The sequence below is a fragment of the Grammomys surdaster genome, unplaced genomic scaffold (genome assembly GCF_004785775.1).
Source record: "Grammomys surdaster isolate TR1022 unplaced genomic scaffold, NIH_TR_1.0 126118, whole genome shotgun sequence".
Lineage (NCBI taxonomy): Eukaryota > Metazoa > Chordata > Mammalia > Rodentia > Muridae > Grammomys > Grammomys surdaster.
In genome coordinates this window covers 4,609,452-4,629,499 of record NW_021620926.1, presented here as the reverse complement: position 1 = coordinate 4,629,499, position 20,048 = coordinate 4,609,452, and the positions used below count along the sequence as shown (strand labels likewise).

At 45.7% G+C, this 20,048-nt stretch overlaps 1 protein-coding gene across 1 annotated transcript in view; it reads right to left on the bottom strand.

Annotated features, from left to right (window-relative positions):
* Hunk (hormonally up-regulated Neu-associated kinase) overlaps positions 1–20,048 on the bottom strand; it is a 109,680-nt gene that overhangs the window by 30,356 nt on the left and 59,276 nt on the right. The window contains exons 4-5 of the mRNA XM_028756366.1: positions 14,794–14,929; positions 5,181–5,308 (exon numbers count right to left, since the gene is read on the bottom strand). Of these exons, the coding sequence (XP_028612199.1) occupies positions 5,181–5,308; positions 14,794–14,929 (264 nt within the window). The remainder of the gene's footprint in view (positions 1–5,180; positions 5,309–14,793; positions 14,930–20,048) is intronic.

Below are 20,048 nucleotides of genomic sequence, written 5' to 3'. Positions count from 1 at the left end.
CTGAACTTAGAGGCCAATAAGAACCAGCAAATCCTGTCTCTGCCCTCCACAACAATGGGGTTACAGGCCATACACAACTATGTGAGACTTTTTAATGCAGGTGCCAGGGATTTGAACTCAGGTCCTCCTGTTTGAACAGCAAGCCCTCTTACTCACTGAGCTGTCTTCTCAACCCACCATGTGGATTTCAAACAGGGGCATCTATTGTTCAAGGACAAAGGGGTGGGTTTGATGAACTGAACTGGGGATAGAGACGTAAAAGACGGACATCCCTTCGCACCCAGGGCCAGGCTTCTTTGAAGAATGATTATCAGAAGAGCTAGGGATGCCAGATGTGTACTTCTGTTCTATTTTCACCACCAAGTGCTCTAAATCTCCACAAACTGCTGATGAATACAAGTAATCTTAGTTCAAGTCTCTGCTGACGAGTCGTGTACCTCCGGACGTCCCAAACATCACGTCACTGTCCTGAAAAGACTCTGTGAACATCTCAGAGAGCTATGAAGCTTGTCCTTGGATCTTGAACATATCCGTGTGTCTCTGGGCCAAGAGGGACTATATCATCCCAGGAAGTGGAATCTAGCATGATCACAAGTCACAGCTCCTTCAGGCTGACTCTTGGCTCTCTATTCCAGCTGAGAAGGTTGAAGTTAGCTGAATGAGGGCTCTTTCACCTGCACATAACAGGAAGTAGGCACTGCTGTGGTGCCAACGTCCTTTCTTTCAGGAGCAGTCAGACTTCTCAAGTCTGAACTAGCCTTATGTGAGCACTGGACACTGCCAAAAGCAGGGGCTGCAGGCAACAGACAAAGCCACCTGACATTAAAGCAGCAGGCCAGATGCAAGCAGAGGCCTGTCCCAGTGGGAGGCTGCTCGCTCATCTCCTCTGAGCTAAGAATCCCTTGGCAATGGATGGTTAAGCCTTCTTGGAAATCTTAACCAGGCCCTACCTTCAGCAATGCCAGTGTGTCTTCAGCTTCTCTCTGGAGGATCTGTGGGACAGAATCCTCTTAACTGGAAGTGTCTGTTTGGAATGTATTATAAATGCTATTGCTATGGCGCCTGTGATGAAAGAGTAAACTGTTGGAAAAAAATCTCTCAGCCGCAAAAAGCATTCGCTAGCTCTGTGATATGCAAGAGCCAACTTGCAGAAAGCAGAAACCAACTAGAGGAGCATTGGAAAGGCCCCCAAAGCTGAAGGTTTCCGGCTAAGTGATGGGGACAGGGGGGGTGACTTTCTGCACATGTCATAGGCTCACAAGGACAGGAGTGCTGAAATTTGTTTCCAACTGAATTCTGCTAAAATAAAAGGAAACTTTGAATTTAATCTAAATGGGATAATAATAAGGTTTAATTGGTGCAATCACGGCAAAGAGGACTGACAGAGTATCGGATTAATGAAGATGGAGATTCCTGAGGGAGAGCAACATTGGTGCGTTTTCAACTGGCAATGACATCACTCAAAAGACAAGACCTGAAGACAAGAGATAAGCTTGCACATTCAGGGGCTGTATGGGGGATAGGCTGTGTGTTGAATAAGGGAAGGGGGCTGGAGAGTCAGCTCAGCAGTTAAGAGAGAGTGCTACGCTTGCAGAAGACCTGAGTTCAGTTCCAGGCAGCCATGTTGGGTGGCTCACAACTACCCACTAACTCCTGCCCTAGGGGGGGTCAGAGTCCCTCTTCTGGCTTCTGTTGGCATTTTGCACACATGAGTGTGAGCATGTGCGTGCATGTCTTTTAACAATAAGGGAAAGAAATAACAGAGCACAGAGGAAAATCTGGGTTCTCAGTCAAACCAACTTCCTCACTCTGAGACTCAGTTTCTCACTGGTTAACTGGGAACAATGCCATTCGCTGTGCCTGACTGTGTAAAAGGGCGGTAATGGAAAACCACTTGCAGTCTGTGTTCCACGAGGGGGGAGCTTCTCCTGTTACTGTAAACTAGTATTGCAGGATATAACGACAACATCGTAAGAGAACGAACCAGGCTTGTTGCAATGGCTTGCTTCTCCTACAGCCTGTGTGTGGTTCACACTAGTGCTGTTCACACGTCTCTCTGCCTTTCAGCCTTCAGTACTTATAGTGGGATTGCACTACCCCATTCCCATTACATGACTGAGGTCACGTACCATGCTTGCACACCAGAAGGTAAGCATGGCTTTTACTGCTGGGCGGAGAGCCCCACCCTCACCCCTCTACCTTCCCTGCACGGATCAGCAATGGGTTTGAGATCCCACGTGGGCTCAGAACTCTTCTATTCTTGATCCAACTTTCAATTAATATAAACAAAAGCAGTAAGCCTTCATCGTCCTAAGTCCCTGGGAGTGGGCCTGACTGCTGTTATTGTGACTTAAGGCAGCAACTGTCTAACTTCTCGGAGTCCCACTAACACTCAGAAACACCTGCTTGCTCTTTCCAGACATCTTCCTAGTGTCCTGTGTTATGGGTCATTGAGAACAAAGCAAGCTCTAAGCCGTCAGAAACGCGTCAGAATCACCCTGAGAGATGACAATGTTTCAAACTATGTTTTCACAGTATTCAAGGGAGAACACAACATGGTATAGCCACTCTGAACAACAGTGCGATCGCTTCTTGTGGAGCTGCATGCACTTACGGATTGACACAGTAATTTGGTTCTTAGCTCTTGGTCTTACAGAAATCACATTCATACAAACATCTGGAGATAAATGTTCAGAGCAGCTTCATTCACAGTAATTCCAAACTGGAACCAATCCAGTGGTCCTTCAGTGGGTAAATGGTTAAAAAAAAAAAACCAAAAATCAAAAAACAACAACAACAACAAAAAAAAAAAAAACTGTGCTATGTCCATACATGGGAATACAACTCAGCAGTGAAAAGAGACAAGGTTCTGATCCATCCAGCAACTAAAATGGATCTTAATTAACACAGTTACAGTGAGTCAAGGGATTTGTACAGATTCTGTACATTTGTCCATCTCTATAATTCCTTCATTTCAAAAAGTGCTAGAGCGATGGGGAAAGGGTAGTGGCCTACTGAGGTCCGTAGAGGGGAAGAGAGGGAGGTGATGGTGACAAATTCATATGGTGCTAAACACAGGCCATCAGACATGTGGGTTTTATCGATTTTCTAATGGAGATTTACATCGGTAATTAAAGATATTACCGTTGTGGGAAAGTGGGTGAAGGATCTATAAGGATGTATAGATTTCTCTATTCATGTCTTAAGCTGTGTGTGCATCAAAAAAAAAAGGTCACAACAAAAACCTGTTTTGTTTGGAAAACATTTTATTTGTTTAAAAAAAATTTACTTTCTATGCTTTTATCTGAATTGTTATTTCTTACTTCACTTAAAGCATCAACCTGACATGTGTGTGTGTGTGTGTGTGCCTGTGTGTGCCTGTGTGTGCCTGTGTGTGTATGTGTGTGTGCCTGTGTGTGCCTGTGTGTGTATGTGTGTGTGCCTGTGTGTGTGCCTATGTGTGTATGTGTGTGTGTATGTGTGTGTGCCTGTGTGTGTATGTGTGTGTGTATGTGTGTGTGTATGTGTGTGTGCCTGTGTGTGTATGTGTGTATGTGTGTGTGTGCCTGTGTGTGTATGTGTGTGTGCCTATGTGTGTATGTGTGTGTGTATGTGAATGTGTGTGTATGTGTGTGCGTGCCTGTGTGTATGTGTATGTGTGTGTGTGCCTGTGTGTGTATGTGTGTGTGTATGTGTGTATAAGTGCATATGTATATATGTGAGGGATAATACATATGTATGTATGTATGTATGTATGTATGTATGTATGTATGTGTATATATGTATTTGCCTCTCCCGTAGATGTGTGCACTCTCTAGGAGCCAAGGCCGTGTGTGGCTCATTCCATCTCTTTCGGGCACACACCTAGCACATGATTAGTTGTCATGGGCTGAGAGAATGGATATGAAATGATGAATAAATGGACGGATAACTGAACACTTCCCATAATGCTTTGCAGCACTTCCCGACCCTGAGTGCCCTCAGGCCTCAATGTGGTGATCCCTTCAATATGTTGTGCAGTTTCTAACTATGAGGTAGGATTCCCATTGCAGAAATATTTGTTCTAAAAGTCAGTACTGTGTCTTCTCTTCCCAAGGACATAATCTCTCCCCTGGCTCTCAACCCCCAGAGATTAGACATCACTTGCAAGGTCAAAGTATAACTGGATTAGATAATTGTGCCCAAGAACTCATTTCAAGTTGGATCCATTGGCAAGACTAAATCTCGGGTCAGTTTCCCAGATGCTTATAAACCCATGGGGAAAATACTTAACAGTGGCAAAATAAAATTCTCTGTTTTATCCATGTATCAGAAATTAGAAAATTAAAATATTATATTATTAAATAATTATCCTTTCTTGGTCAAAAGCCTCATTTCAGTGAACCTAGATTTATTCTAACAGAATAATCCCTCAGAGTGGAGTGTAGGCCAGGAACTTGATGTGATTGTGAACTAAAGGAAAGATTTTATATTATTAAATAATTATCCTTTCTTGGTCAAAAGCCTCATTTCAGTGAACCTAGATTTATTCTAACAGAACAATTAAATGACCCTCAGAGTGGAGTGTAGGCCAGGAACTTGATGTGATTGTGAACTAAAGGAAAGATCAGATTCTATTCATTTACAGAGTCAAAACCAGTCTTCACTCAAGGCTTTTACCTCCATTTGAAGCTGCCGAAGTTTGAGAGAACGTCTCAAACAGGTGTACGATCAATTGCTTTTAAGTAACCGAACCTACCTATACCTGAAAACTTCAAAAATTCACATAATAAAACAAATCACAGATCAAACGCATGATCTGAAACTAACATCTCTGTACAATAAACTGACTAATGGAAAAGTAAGCATGCTTATAACCCTCCTCTCCAAGGCAACACTGTAACACTGTGAGCTCTCAAACAGCCGGGCCTGCAGCTACTCCCCAAGCAAAGAACACAAGGCCCTCCTGATATATGTGCTTTGTACCAAAGACAGAAGGAGGGCCTTAGAGCTTTCAAATTACAAGGGGGAAAGAGTGCATGCGCAGTGAGTGGTCAGGCTGCTGAGGGATGGGAAGCCCAGCGATCTCTCTTGTTTCTACACAGGGAAGGAACTCAGATCAAACCAACAGCACTTCCAAAATGAGTTCAGACTATGCCAGCACAGGCAACAGATCCTCAACCCAGAGCAGCAGACGTTACCTGTGGAGAGCTGGGTCGGAAGGGGGTTCATTTCTTTGTCCACCATCTTCTGGTACAGAGCCCTCAGGCTGAAAGGCTCCACGGTGAAAGGCAGGGTCCCGGTCAGCATGGCGTACATGTTCACGCCTCTGAAAAGAGACACATCAGAGTGTGAGAACAGAAGAGGCCCCGGGTGTAGAAGGCACGGAGCACAGGGACAGAGCTGGCTTCCGTCCTCTGCCTCTGGCTAAGGCATCTTTCCAGACCCCTCTCATCATGTCACAGTTGAGGTGCTGACACTGGAAAGGCTGGGGAGAGAACGCTGTGAAGTTGTACTGAGGGGCCCAGAGATGAGCAAGCACAGCAAGAGCTGCCTTCAGAGGATGAACCACACACTCTCTTGTCTATGAATTCAAGTGGAGAATTAGCTGGACAACCTAAAGTCTCCCAAATTCTGAAACCTCTTGACCACCAAAATGATGTCACAGGCAGAAAATTGCACCTCAGTCTTTACGGGGCAGGTTGTAGTCAAAAGGTGCACAAAAGGGACGGCATAAACTCACCTTTGAGCTGTGTGTATAACATGTGTGAAACACCAACATGGATCCCATACCAAGATAGTTCACTACATGTATACAAAGATTCCAGAGCCAAAAATAGTTCTGGACTTAAGCATTTGAGCTGGGGACATTCAAGTTGTAATGGGAAGATGTCAACACCAAGAAATTCCAGATGAAAGGACATACAATACACCTAGAGGAGCATCAAGAGCCAGCCTGTAATCTTTCCAGATACGACGTGCAAAGTGGGACTTAGGAGCCAGATGAAATGACACAGGGTCAGAACTACCAGTACTGAGCTAATGAGGGTTTCTGCTTACCGCTCAGTCCTTTGAGACTAAAACCCCACACTCAAAGCCAGTCTTTTATCCACCTCTTGAACTTAGGAAACTTAGTGACAAAAGTCCTTCCCAGTGTTATTTCTCCTTTAATTATTTGTTGTGAGACTCAACCACCAGGCCCTGGCCCAGTATCTGGGCTGTAGTTGAGTGGGCTTAACTGCTTATATCCAAAGCCAAACCAGAGGACAGCAAAGTCTTCTGGGAGGATTTTATATCCTGGATGTTATAAACCTACTATCATGTTGATGAGATTTCCTGATGGGTAAGAAATGCCTGCCTGCCAAGAGGTCTCCACTGTTCAAAGGCACCGAGGAGGATGTGTTTTTAAAAACAGGCAACAGGATTTCCAGTCAAAACAGAGCCAGTGAGACTGATTGAAATTAAGACCCTTGAGGCCTAATTCCACAGAGGCGCCTCCAGAGTTATGCATTCCATATAATGACAGGTACTGGAGCCCTCAGCTCAGCACAAAACACTCTCAAATTTCAAATGTAAGCTGAGGCCCAGGTCTCTCTCTGAACTCAGAATGGAGTCAGGGAGGCAGACACACATTCATTCATTCCACAGATTCTTGCTGGATGCCTCTCACTGAGTACTGTCAGCCAGGCAAGGACACTGCCATTTTGGATGGTGAGTTGAAGAGAAACAGGGAATGGGCAAACCCACAAACAAACACCACCCCTATGAGAGGAGAGCTTGGAGAGTAAGCATGCTGCACTGCACGGCTTTTCACACGAGCATTCAATTAAGGAAAAACGGACTTTTAAAACCAGGAAAGCTTCTCAGGTGAGTGTTTTCATACAGGAGCTTAGACATCTTCAGTTGGCTGCACACGGCCATGTGAGAAATTACATAAAACCAAGGAACGAGAGCCAAGAACAGACAAGGCATATGCACAGCCAGAGCACTCACTCTTGGTGTGTGTTCAGCGAAACACATTCCTCAGGGTGTGAATAGATAGGAACGAAAAGTTCCACAACCCAATAAGTTACTTATACAGCAAGGTGTCATTGTTTGTGAGTGAACGACAGGAACCAGTGTGGAGGTCGAGGCAGCAAGCACTCGTGGTAGATCTCAAAAACAAAGGGAGCAGGCAACAGAGTCAGGCCACTTGGAAGGGGAGGAAAGGAGAGGTGGGTAGGGACCTGCTGTAAGAACCCACTGCGCAGTGCTGTGTCTCTGATGTGTTTTAGGTAGAGCCAAACACCTTGGCTTTGAGGGAGTCTTCAGAAAAGAAAGCTAAGCAGTCTCAAACTGTAAGGTCTGTATCTACAGAGAGGCCTTAGACACAGGCCTTAATGGGCAGGAAACCTCTGGCCTCTTCCACAGTTACTGAAGGCCACTAAACAGTCATCTCCAAGATAAACCGCAACCGGCAGCCTGGAGGCAGCCTGAACCCTGCAGGGCTGAATGAGGAGGGGTGGCCAAAGTTAAGTCTGTGTCTTCCGTGCGTCACTTCTGGAACAAGTGGGTACTCTTGCATAGTGAGAACTTTATTATTCACACCATCTAATGAGGAAGTGGGAAAACCGGACTTAGCCTGCGAGTGACGCTCCTGTAACAGAGTCCTGACCATCCCAGGGCTCCACCTTCCAGAATGCTGTCCTTACTCCACCACATCAGCATCACCTGAACGCTTAAAAGTGCACATTCCTGGGACCAGCTCCAGACTTAGGGAGTCAGAGACTTGGAGGCTAGGCCTGGTAATATGTAGCTTAACAATCACTTCGGGGCCAGTGAGATGGCTTAGTAGTAATGGTGCCTGGCAGACAAGCACTTGAGTGCTGAAATGTGTGTCAAAGTTAAAGGAGAAGAACTGTCATGTGTCGTGTCCTCTGATCACCATGTGCCCACTGAGATGAGAACCATCTTACACACACACACACAAACACAGAGCGCATATACAAATGCACACGTGGGCAACAATAATGATTTTTTTTAATCTCTCTAAAGCCACTGGGAGGAGAAAACCTAAGTTGTGGAAAAATCAAGCCATCCTAGTAGGGCTGCAGGGCTCAGAGCACCTCTGTCAACAAGGGAGGGCTACAGACTACAAACCACCCAGTTCTTCTTCAATACTGACCTCACTGTGTTATGTTAATGTGTTCATTAGAATATGCAGGGCTTCTTAGTCTTGGTAATTTTAGCATGTAAATTAATTTGGGTATTTTAGCTGTCCCAAGTCATAAACGTACTCCACCTAATTCTGGACTCATGTGCTCATAATCTGTAAGCAACAACAACAACAAAAAGCTCACCTAAGCCAACACGTGAAGACCTCAAGACTGCTCTTCCACCCAGAGGGCAGCACGGCACCATACATCACTCAAGCCTGAAGACACGACCCTGTTGGTCACCTTTCGTGTTATGCCTTGTCTATGGGGGACATGTGGCTTCTATGTCACAGGTTGAATGCTCTGAATGTCTCCAGAAAGCCTCCAGAAGTAGGGTACAGTGTGGTGGGGAAGGAACCTGCTGAAGGGGTTTGTTGACTGTATGAACCAAGAATAACTGCTTGAAAACCTTTGCAAAGCTTTCTTCTAGGAGATTTGAAGATACCAAATCACTTGGCTTCAAAGAATGAAAGAAAAAAAAACCTCCATAAGTCACTACTCAATACACTGGTGTCTGCCTCTCTCCCTTATCTACTTTAGACCACAGATAAGGATGAGAGCTGCTGTGTTCAAGATGGCACCAGGGAACGCCAACCAGCAAGGAAGAGCTTGACTGCCTTACCCAAAGGCTCCCAGTTCTTAGAAAGTTTGTCAATTAAAAACTCACACACCCTAACAGATGATTTCTCTCACTCCATCCCAAGGTCATTTATCCTTGAAATGTAGATAATCTGAGGGCCAAACAGCTGAACCCACAGGAATGCTGTGTCTGGTATCAATCAAACACCAAATAATCTTCTCTGTTGTTTCATTAAAAACAAATAAATAATGAAACTTTTTTTATAAAACAAAACAACAACAAAAACTACAGTTGTATTTGGGACCTATTGCAATTGATAATGGAAACCCACACTAATAGTCAGATTGCCCTAGGAGATTTTCAAAGAGAAACCAGATTGGACATCTTAATTCCTCTCCCCTAGAGTTTTCATCCATGTTTAATATGTGGATAGAGACTCGGCCCCTCTGACATTTCACAAGTATGCAAGAATACCAAGGGAGACTTGTGGAATGCGGTTTATAAACCTCTGTAATCCCATAGAATCAGGCGGAGTTTCAAAACATGCTCAGAATTTCCTGAAAAGCCTTTTGAAATATGGCCCAGGGGTTTCCTGGGTTCTTTGCGGCAGACACCGAATCTCTAGGATAGCTAGCTTTGAAGAAAGCCAGCAATTACAGAGCTGGGGAGAGCCACAAGGCAATAGTGCGAATGTTTTCAAAACCAAGAGGAAGTAGAGAGAGCCTTGGCAGGGTGAGAAAACCCTATGGGGATAGTGGATGTTGTGCAATATTCTGATGTCAAAAGAGAAGGACCTGGTGACTGTGAAGAGTGACAGTGAGGAGTGACAGTAAGGAGTAGTCGGAAGAAGGAAAAATCTCCTTGGATCTTTGGTACTGAGTCAGAAGGGAAATGTTGGTACTGATAGTCCCACACATTAAAATATTCTCTAGAGGAAAATTCCTCTGAGAAGAAAGACATAAAGCCAGTGCTCCCTGGAGAGGTTGCCAGAAACTTTACCTAGATCAAGGAACAAAGCAAGTGTCAACTCTGCCGGATAGGTAGAGAGTGAGGTCCATAGTCCTGGGCCCATGCTGCCAGGAGCCTCGGCAACCACCTGCTCACACAGAGAACAGCTGAGGGACCACATGGGCACTTGGGTTCTACACTGTTCTACAAGAAAGGAATTACCTTCAAGATTTTAAAAGTAATCCCCTGCCAAAAAGTGATCTCTTCCTTTCTGTATCAGCGTTCAGTACAACTCCCAATTTAAGGTCCTCAAAGGAGACTAGGAATAGTTCATCCATCTTAAACATGTCCTCTTCCCAGCCCTCTTCCATTAAATTGGAAGAAAATATTTTCTGGTGGATTTCCAGGTGTTTGTTCCTTTTTGCTTCCGTGCTCTATTTAATAAATGTGCTAGCTACAAAGGTGTGTGGTGGAGGTGGTAAATACCCCGGCAAATGCCTTGTATTTTATTAACTTAAAAATCCCCAAAGCTGAAGAAAACTCCATCTTTGAGACAAAGTAGCACTGTGTAGCCCAGGATAACTTCAAATATATCACTGTCCTGCCTAAGCTTCCTGAACACCAAGTTAACAGGCAGGTACTGCCCAGCTGGCACTGAACTTCCCTTTTAAAAGGCGAAAGACCTCAGTTTCCCCAGATGACTACAGATCTCCTCCTACACCTTTCCCCCATCTTTTATCATAAGCACAGAGAAAACTCTTCTGTGTGTGACCCCTGCCTGCAGGGAATGGCATCTAGTATCGTTTCTGTAAAATGCAGAGCCTAGGACCTGGCCCAAAGTTTCTCATTCTCTTCCTAAACACTCTTTTCTGTAGAGATGAAAGCATGGTGCCTCTTGACTAACTTATCCACCCAAAGGCACCAGGAAAGACAGGGACCCTCTCAAGTGAAAGAAGGGCAAGAAGCTCAGGAAAACACATGGATTATGCATAAGTACACTAGACAGCTAATTTCACAGCCACAGTGACAAACTGGGAACACTGCCTCCTCCCTCTCTCGGGGAACAAGACTTTTTTTTCCCCTAGAGGCACTGAAATTCTCGAACAAGCATCATAATATTCTGAAACTTAAATTATACTCGATCCAAAAGTAAGTATATCTGGTGCTGGGCAGTGGTGGCACACATCTTTAATTCCAGCACTCAGGAGGCAGAGGCTGGCAGGTCTCTGAGTTGGAGGCCAGCCTGGTCTACACAGTGAGTTCTAGGACAGCCAGGGCTACACAGAGAAACTGTGTCTCAAAAAAAAAAAAAAAAACCATACAAATAAAAACAACAACAAAACAAGAAAGTAGATCTGAGTCTGGTGGTGATGGCACACACCTTTAATACCAGAACTTGGGAGGCAAAGACAGGCCTGAAAAAAAAGGACATCTGCATTAAAGTTATTTTCAAATTAGAACATATGCCACTCTGAGGGAAAAGTCAAGAAGCATAATAAATGTTTGATGCACCAGAATGCACCAGAATGAACATTCCAGTTTTGTGTCTAAAATCTCTAAGTTCACTGGAAGTGGAAAGAAGGAAGAGGAGGGGAGAGAAGAGGAAGAAGAGAATGTGTGTGTGTGTGTGTGTGTGTGTGTGTGTGTGTGTGTGTGTGTAAGAAGCTAGGGTTTCCTATTCACTAGCCTCAGACACCTCAGTAAGTCCCTGCCACCCAGCAGGCTCAAAAACCTCTGCAGAGGGGAGTTTGCTTTTGATTTCACAAGTCAATTCTTCAATATGCTGTTTCACAGCAACAAGAAAGAAGGCATTCTGTAATGATGGTATTGGAAGAGGGAGAAAGTGGGCTCCATTTCCACTCGACGTAAGCAGCCTTGAATTGAATTCTCTCTGGGTTTCCATTTCCCAGTGCTGTCAACAAAGCCATGGGCACCACACAGAAACCTAATCCGTCGTGTAAAGGAAGCTCTGAGGTTTCATGTTTTCACCAAGACCTTAAGAATTGGCAGTGATCAAATGCCAGTACTGCCTGCATGGTACACTCTGCCTGGGACTTCCCCCCTCCTCCTCCCTTCCCTACCTGACCAGCTTCAGCTCTCAGGAGCAGGTTAAAGCCCTCCCATTCCTCCCACTGCTTTCTCAGTTTCATGCACACAAATCCTGAGGTGTTTCATGCACACAGTTTAATGCACACACAATGCCTTCACACTGCCTGACACTGCATCCGTCTACAGGGGACTTGTAGGTAGGTATGTGTCTTGGTCAGCCCAGTCTATCCATACTGTGGTTTAGGCAGGTCTCCACCAAAGGTTCATGTGCCTTTAGAGGCTTTGTTCCTGGGATGACATTATTAGAAGAAACGGGTTCTTCAGGAGTGGGGTCTACTGGAAATCCTTAAGCAGTGGAAGCATGCTCTGGAAAGGGACCATTGGGCTTTGTCCCCTTTTTCTCTTTGTCCCCTGGCTTGTAACTTTAGCAGTTCTGCCCTATCCCATATTCACACCACCCCCAACCCTGCACCTCGCCACAGCCCCCAATCAAGGAGGCCAATCAATCATAGACTGGAACCTTCGGAGGTATCAGTCAAAATAAACCTTTATCATGAATCAATCATCTCAGGTACTTGGTTGGGTATGACAATGGAAAGTTGGCTAACCATAACAAAATGCCACAGAACTGGAAACTCGAATAACAGACAATGTCTCACAATTCTGGAGGCTGAAAGTCTAAGATTAACATCCAGCAAAACCAGGTTCTGGTGAGAGTATCCTTCCTAGTTGGGACAGGGCCGTCCTTGTCTTGTGACCTCACATAGCACCCAGATGACACAAGCTCTTTGTGCCTCTTATAAGGACACTAACTGCATCAAGGGCCCTTCCCACCTCAATTCATCCAATCCTAACATCTCCCAAAGGCCCAGCACCAAATACCTTGACATGGGGGGTTAGGGCTTCAAAATATCAGCTGGGGACTGGGTGATGCAATTCAGTTCTTAGAAGTAGCTTCCTATTATCCCCCATGGCAGAAAGGAAGTCTCTCTTCTGGCTCAAGATTAGGTCATGTAATTGGCTCTGCCTCTTGAGGTTCCAGCAAAGGAAACACAGAAGCACTCAGCAGAGTCTTGGATACTACAGCTTGCCATCTTGCTCCTGGGGACTCTTATACCCTGGCATGAGTGAGATTCTCCACATTACATGTTCTGCTCCCGTGTCTCCCTGCCAGCAAGCCTCCAAGAAGGGTCACTTGGCCTCATAGAGATTTTACAAGCACCTATAATGTGCATTATCTTCTTAGAATAATTCCATCAAGGGGACACCAACACAGAAGTATTGAAGAACCTCAGGAACCACAGGAGGGACCCATCTACACTGGGATGAGTGACAGAGAACATTTGCCGGCCGCAGACAACAGCTCCAGATACCCAGGTATTGTGGCCCAATGTCATCTCCTCACTTCTTCCCCAATGTCACCTGTCACCATTACCCCAGACAGACACAGAGTCCTTACTTCTTGACCGACAGCTGGTGGCCATGGGCAAGGGGAACTGGAGAGAACCATTCCTTGGGAGCAGGGCCCTTGATCACAGGACCGAGAGATGGAGTGTCGATGGTTACTAAATATGAATTCCTCTCCCTGGCCAAGCAACTTGGCAAAAGGACAAAAGCAAGGTCCAACCCTTCTCAGCTGGTGCTTTCAATTCCACATGGAAAACAGATTAGCTTCTGTGTCAGAAGAGGTGACAGAAGAGCCAAAGACTGACACCCTCCTCTACGCACTTTTTACACTCAGGAGATTCCCGATTCTACACTCAGGAGATTCCCGATTCATCTCGCTGCGTTGACACCTGAAGCAACACAATATCGTCTGTTCCCTTAAGAGCCTCCTGACCCCAGGAGCAAACTGTCACCTGGAGGTGAAGTCTGTGTGCAGGCACAGGGGTCCTCAGGGGGAAACACACAGAGTCCATGGGGTAGGGGAGCTGTTGGAGTAAAGTCTGGGTGCCAGATTGGAACAAGGGATGGAATAGCATTCTAGCAAAGTTAACACAGATGGGAACATGGGAGAAGAGCCAAGCGGAGGGTGGGGACCAGGCAGGTACAAAGAGGTGGGCAGTAACAGACGGACTTAAAGCTTGTGCTTAGAGAGTTACGGTAGGATCTGTTGGTTTGATTTTGTTTGTGTGTGTGTGATGTGAGTGTGGTCTATGTGTATGTATGGGGGGAGGTGTGTGCTATGTGTCTATATGGCATGTGTGATGTATGTTTGTCTATTTGGTCTGTGTCTATATATGCTGTATGCATGTATATAGGGTGTGTCTGTATGTGGTATGTGTATGGCGTGTAGTATGTATGTGTGACGTGTGTGGATATGTGTGGATATACATCCACATGCCTGTGTGTTTGGTTTGTTTTGCTGTGTGTGTGTGTATGCACGCGAAGCCTGTATGATGTATGTATTTAGTGGCATATGTACGTGTATATACATGTGTTTGTTTAGCTTGTTTTTTATGGCACAGGCCATTGAACCTAGAGCCTGCCATGTGTGTAAACAGGGTTTACCCCAGCTGGACTTCTACCTATTTTCTCCTTTTTATCTTGAGGCAGAGTCTCACTCGGTTGCCCGGCGGGGGGGGGGGGGGGCCCCCGGGGGGGGGACCTTAAACTCACTCTGTAGGCCAGGCAGGGCTTGAACCTGAGATGTTCCTCCCTCAGCCTCCCAGGTAGCTGTGACTTTAGCCTGGCACCCCGAGGCCTGGCTTTATGAAACAGTTTTACATGAGAACATGGGTGGCTCGTGGAACACCAGTGCGAGGTCTCTGAAGACTTGGCTGGGTTTTCTGCTTTTCCCAGCTCCTCAATGAAATGTTTGCAAATGCCATTTTGAAAGTTTATAAAGAAAAGTCTGGAAAGAAAAAAGGGAAGCTGGGCTCTGAGAACTACAGGTGATGGATTCCATGGCACATAGGTACATTCTTGTCAGATGGTGAGAGACTGTTTCACAAAAAAAAAAAAAAAAAAGGGAGCAGGGGGGAGGGGACATGGGACCTCAGAAGGGAACACTGACCCACTTTTACAAACTGGATAACTCACATTGACCAGACATCAATTTTGGGGCCGTATTTCTTCCTGGCAAGCAGCTCTGGAGCAGCATAGGCAGGGCTGCCACACTGTGTGCTGAATGGGTCCGAGTAACCCAGGATCCCCGCACAGTTGCTCAAACCAAAGTCTGCAGAGAGAACACAAACATGAACTCTGAATTAGAAAACTGCAAAAAAAAAAAAAAAAAAAAACGGGGAGAGAAGAAAAAAAAAAAAACAGAGAGCAGGAAAGGAAACATTGTCTCAGACTAACACATAATTTAACATCCAACAGGAAACCCCGCCAGCTGCAAACCATAACCTCTGATAGACTTCTCAAGACAAAGGCGTGCCGGGTGGCGGCTCCCTCCATTCGGAGGAATGTTTTACATCAGCGCTCACTGCACAATCCAGCTAGACTTAACAGTGTGATGAGCCAAAACATATTTCTACTGAGTCTTGTAAATGAGTCATGCAGGGTAGGTAAGGAGAGAGTGTTAGCTTTCTAGGACTGAAGCGGGAAGGGAGAGCATGCTGAGATCCTGGCTGCCTGGTGACCAGGCTGGGGGAAATTGAATGGAGACTGATTTTCTCCTGCTGCCCACCGCATCACTGACCACTTACAGCTGACTTCTTTAGCTCGGTTTTATTTCATTAAAGTCTTTAAGAAATTCCTTCCAGAGGTGTTCCATAGTTTGAAGGGGCCGGAGGGGAGGAAACACAGTTTAAACAGCCCCACATGTTGGCTGGAGAAAACGTCCAGCAGGACTGTCATGCCAACCAGACTATGTGACCTCATGGCATTGCTTTTCTTAGATTAGGAAGGTATCTGGGAGGCCAGCAAGAAAGCCCCAAAGTGCCTCACAGCTCCTTTGGGTCTATTACGAGTTTTGTGAACTCGTTACTTTTGATCTTTAAAGATACTGCAACCGGAGGGTAATTAGAGAGCTGTTAGTGTCCGTCCCTCCTCTCCTATCTTTCTTCAATCTTTGTTGATCTCAGAATTAAGAGCTGAGATCCTGGGTCATCCTTTGAACTCCACTGCAAATACTGAGCTCTTAATGTACCAATATAAGCCTCCCAAGCTTCAGGGCAAGCCAGAGACTCTGGGGTTCTGGGGCTGGGACGGAGCCCTGTGCTCTCTGCGACGGCATTACTGACAGTAGTTCTGTCCCTTGCTTGGCTCTAGCATGTCTCCACCCGCAAGTGCATGCCCACCACAGAAGCCATGGAGAAAGCTCAGGAAATGACAAAAGGCACAGGAGAAAATTGGGAGGGTGAGAAGCCACCCGCACCCCACAGGTCACAAGGATGAGACTAGAGAGTTCCTTAACAGTTGTTGCAGTGAACTGGATAACTGGATGGCTCGTCTAAAGAGAACCCTGGGACTCTCCCAGGCTCCGAAGAGCACCAAGCCCTCAACTCAGGCTCCAGAGGAAGAACCCTAGGGATCTGACCTAACAGCCAACAGGAAGCCTGTGTTCCAACACTGAACTTTCTCTTCTTTTGTTTTGATTGTATTCACACACACACACCCCAACTCTGGTCCCTCCTCCTGACTCCTTACCTTTACCCTCTACCCAGCCCACAGTTTGCCCCACAAGGAACCACAAGATCTGGACAGAAAAGGCTTTAGCTTCAGATGACAGGTGGCCTCCCATCTGAACAGGCAAAGGTAAGGGGCCCTGTTCCCAGATCCCAGTGTATACTGAGGCTCGAGAGCAGGAGAGGAAGGAAGAAGCCATAGGACTAACAGGGCTCTCTAAGGACACCTACCATGAAGGATTGGAGACAGCAGAGTAGACTCCAGCATTACCTGGAGTCAAAGTTTTAAGGAAAGTTGCCTATTAGAAGTCCAATCTGACAGCAGTCCAGAAAAACGTGTCTCTAAGTTTCCAAGATTAAAGGCAAAGATCCCATTCCTCAGGTCAACAGGGGCTCTGTTACAGCAAAGGGACACCTCTTTCAGACCCCCTTCCCCTCCCCATCTGGTCTATCAAGAAGGTCAAGATAAGAGGCCAGATCACCCTGTACTGTCCCAGGCAAGTTAGGGAACAGAGCCTGACCTTATCTTAAGAGCGCATTTTCAAGAAGATAAAATCGTGAAGGATTTGGAAAGCAGAAGGGCTCAGAACCTGCATTTAAAAAGTTCTCACCATCTCAGCCAAGAACACTCGATTTTTAAAAGACATCATAGGGAAATAAACGGCAGAATGTTTCACATTCGTAATTATGGTTATTAAAGTTTTACACATATGCCTATAATTAGAATGGGGGCGCGGGGCTGGAGAGAAATCTGCCTCCCGGTAACATCAGATAGGTTGGCCTCAATTAGATTTGGTAAATACATAAGCTAATTATCACTCGATTTTCTGAGAGCTGCAAAACGCAATCTCAAAAGAAGACCCCAGTGACTTCACTGCTCTTCTAAGCTCTAGCTGTCCCCATGGGTGAGAGAGCATCCCCAGACATCAGGCCGCCTTCGCTCTTTCCCCTTCTTCCTCTCTTCTTTTTGCAAGAAGAAAAATATATGACCAAATCAAAAATCTTACTCCTGATAACTCTAGCTAATTTGAAACATGGCGTAAGTTTATTTAAACCAAATGGTTTCAGAAACAGGGAAACTATTAAGAAATGGTAATGGCCATAATCCTCTTTGAAAAGCACCTAAGTAAATCGTTTGAAGAAAAGAGGTTCAAAGGGCTTTCAAGTTAACATAATAATAATAAGGCTTAGTAAAGACCTTTGATCCTCTCTGCCCATCCCAGAGGCAAGAAAACCTGGTAAGACACTGGCTTCTTCCCCTCAACTCCAGGGAAGCAGGCGAATATAACACCTACATACCTTCTAGGCTACACAATGTATCTTTCATTTATAGTATTATTATTTAGGTCATTGCAGGTAAGAGAAGGAAGAGACTGACAGAAACCCAAAGACCAGAGCCTTGTGTCCTGGCTTCTGACACCAATAGGCTTTTTCCAATAGGCTTGACCCACCTTGTACAACCAAATTAAGTTTGGCCTAAGATGTTTCTGTATATTTTAAGTTTGGACTGAAGACCTTCCTCTGCACTGTGACAGGTGAACAGACTGTAATCCACTCTTACAATAAGGAGCGGAGGCCCTACTCATCGCCAGCGGTCAGCTGTTGAAGCCACGCCCATGGAAGGCCGCTCTTATCTGCAACCAATCAGGTTCTCTGTGCCTCGTTAATGCTTTCTATACATCATTTCCTTTACTTTAGCCACAAACGGGGGTAGGGCAGGATCTTCCAAACGATAGTCAAGACCACTGCCCACTGCTAGAAAACCTCATAGGCAAATTTGGTCTGAGCAACTAGTTGTACTTTGTCTGTTTTACAGTCTTGAAGACTTGAAATACTTGGTGACTCCATGGTTATCAGCCAAGAGGTGAGAACCCAAGGAAGGTGAATGGAACCAACCGTTCCTGGTCTAAAAAGCCACTATCACACTTCCTGAAATGAGAATTCCAGGCACTAGCTCAGGTATGCAGTCTCTTCAGACTGGCTTCATATGTTTCAGAAAGCTTTTTCAGACAATCTCTGGCACCTGCTATTTCAGTGAGTGGACCTCAGCGAAGTGCATGCAGCCTTTGGGAGATTGCTGGCCTATCGTAACCATGACGAGTTCTTCTGAGGAAGGCCCTCATCAATACAGAGAGAGGCCTGTCTTTTGTAGCAGCTTTGCTTGTACAACAGGACTGTTTTTCAAGTGGTTATCTAGGGCTACCACTTGACAGAAAGAGAGAAAAGGCGGCAAGGCAGAGAGTGAGGGAAAGAAAGAGTGGACAGTGGCCTGACAGGGCCTGGAAACTCTCCACAGGCGGAGGAGCGCTTTGCATGCCTCGGTGGCCTCGTCTACAAGATGGAAAGAACTCTTCAGCCTGTTACTGTGACACCCTTGCCAAGCTTGTCCTCTCAGAATCTCTGCTGTTAAGGCAAGTGACACTGTCACCTCTAAGTTTTCCAAAGACAAATCATACATTAGCCATGAATAGGTGGGATGGCCTTCCCTCTACCCCTTACCCTCCAGGGGCCACTTTTGTTAAAGGCTAGAGACTCCAGAGAGCTGGACTAGAAAGATATCCTGCAGGCCTTTCAGCAGGGCCTCTGTTCACTGCTGTGTCTGTCTCTCAGGACAGCCATGGTGCAATAGTGAAGCAATTTAACAAAAAGAAAATCATTGGTCTGCTCTAAGAATCTGCTAAAAATAGGGTCCTTGAAGGGCCTTTTTAGGGTGGGGAAGATTGGTTTCCTCATAACTGTTAATTTTCCACTAATGGGTAAATCCATCAACAGCTGTCAAGACACCGAATGTCCCGGGAAAATGGGCTGGAGTCCCTGCAGTCTATCCTTTACAGGGAACTGAGTTAGATTCAAGATGCCAATAGGTCTTGTCAAACCATCTAGGCAGAGGAAATTACTTGCATTTGAAGTCGGAAAAGAAAGAAAATGGAGATGTGGTGCTGGCTGCTTCGAGGCTGGGGCACGGTGAAATTGACAGCCAAGAGCACACACACACACACACATACACACACACACACACCACCACCACCACCACCACCACCACCACCACCACCAGCAGCAGCAGCAGCAGCAGCAAAAATAACCCAGTTCTTCCAGAACAGCCATGGGAAATTTACTTAGGATCCTGAATTAGGGACCAATCACAACCTCTAATAACCTTGCCACCTTCCTTTAGTGAATCTGGATTCTAACCACCCCTCTCCAGGCCCCTCTCTCCACAGCCCCCACACCCCCATCAACCACTACATTTGGGTAAGATTATATTTTAAAAAAGGGAAGGCAGGCCTCACTTTTTCCTTGTTTGAGGCTTTCTGAGATACACAGAAAAGTGGAGTAAGATTCGGGTGACATTTCTGAGCCAAACTATTTCTAGTAGTAGTGATACATTTTCTTGTTAATTCATATTTAAAAAAAAAAATGTCTACAAAGTTAAGGAGTGTCAGGAGTTAAGAGCACCAACTGCTCTTGCAGAGGACTTGGGTTCAATTCCCAGAACCCATATGGTGGCTCACAACCATCTTGGGTTCAATTCTCAGAACCCATATGGTGGCTCACAACCATCTGTAACTTCAGTTCCAGGGGTCCAATGCCCTCTTAAGGCCCCCATGGGCACTAGGCACAAATATGATGGATAGATATACATGCAGGCAACATGCATATACTTAAAAACAAAAATATCTAGGGAGGGAGGGAGGGAAAGAGGGGGGAAGGAGGGAGGGACAC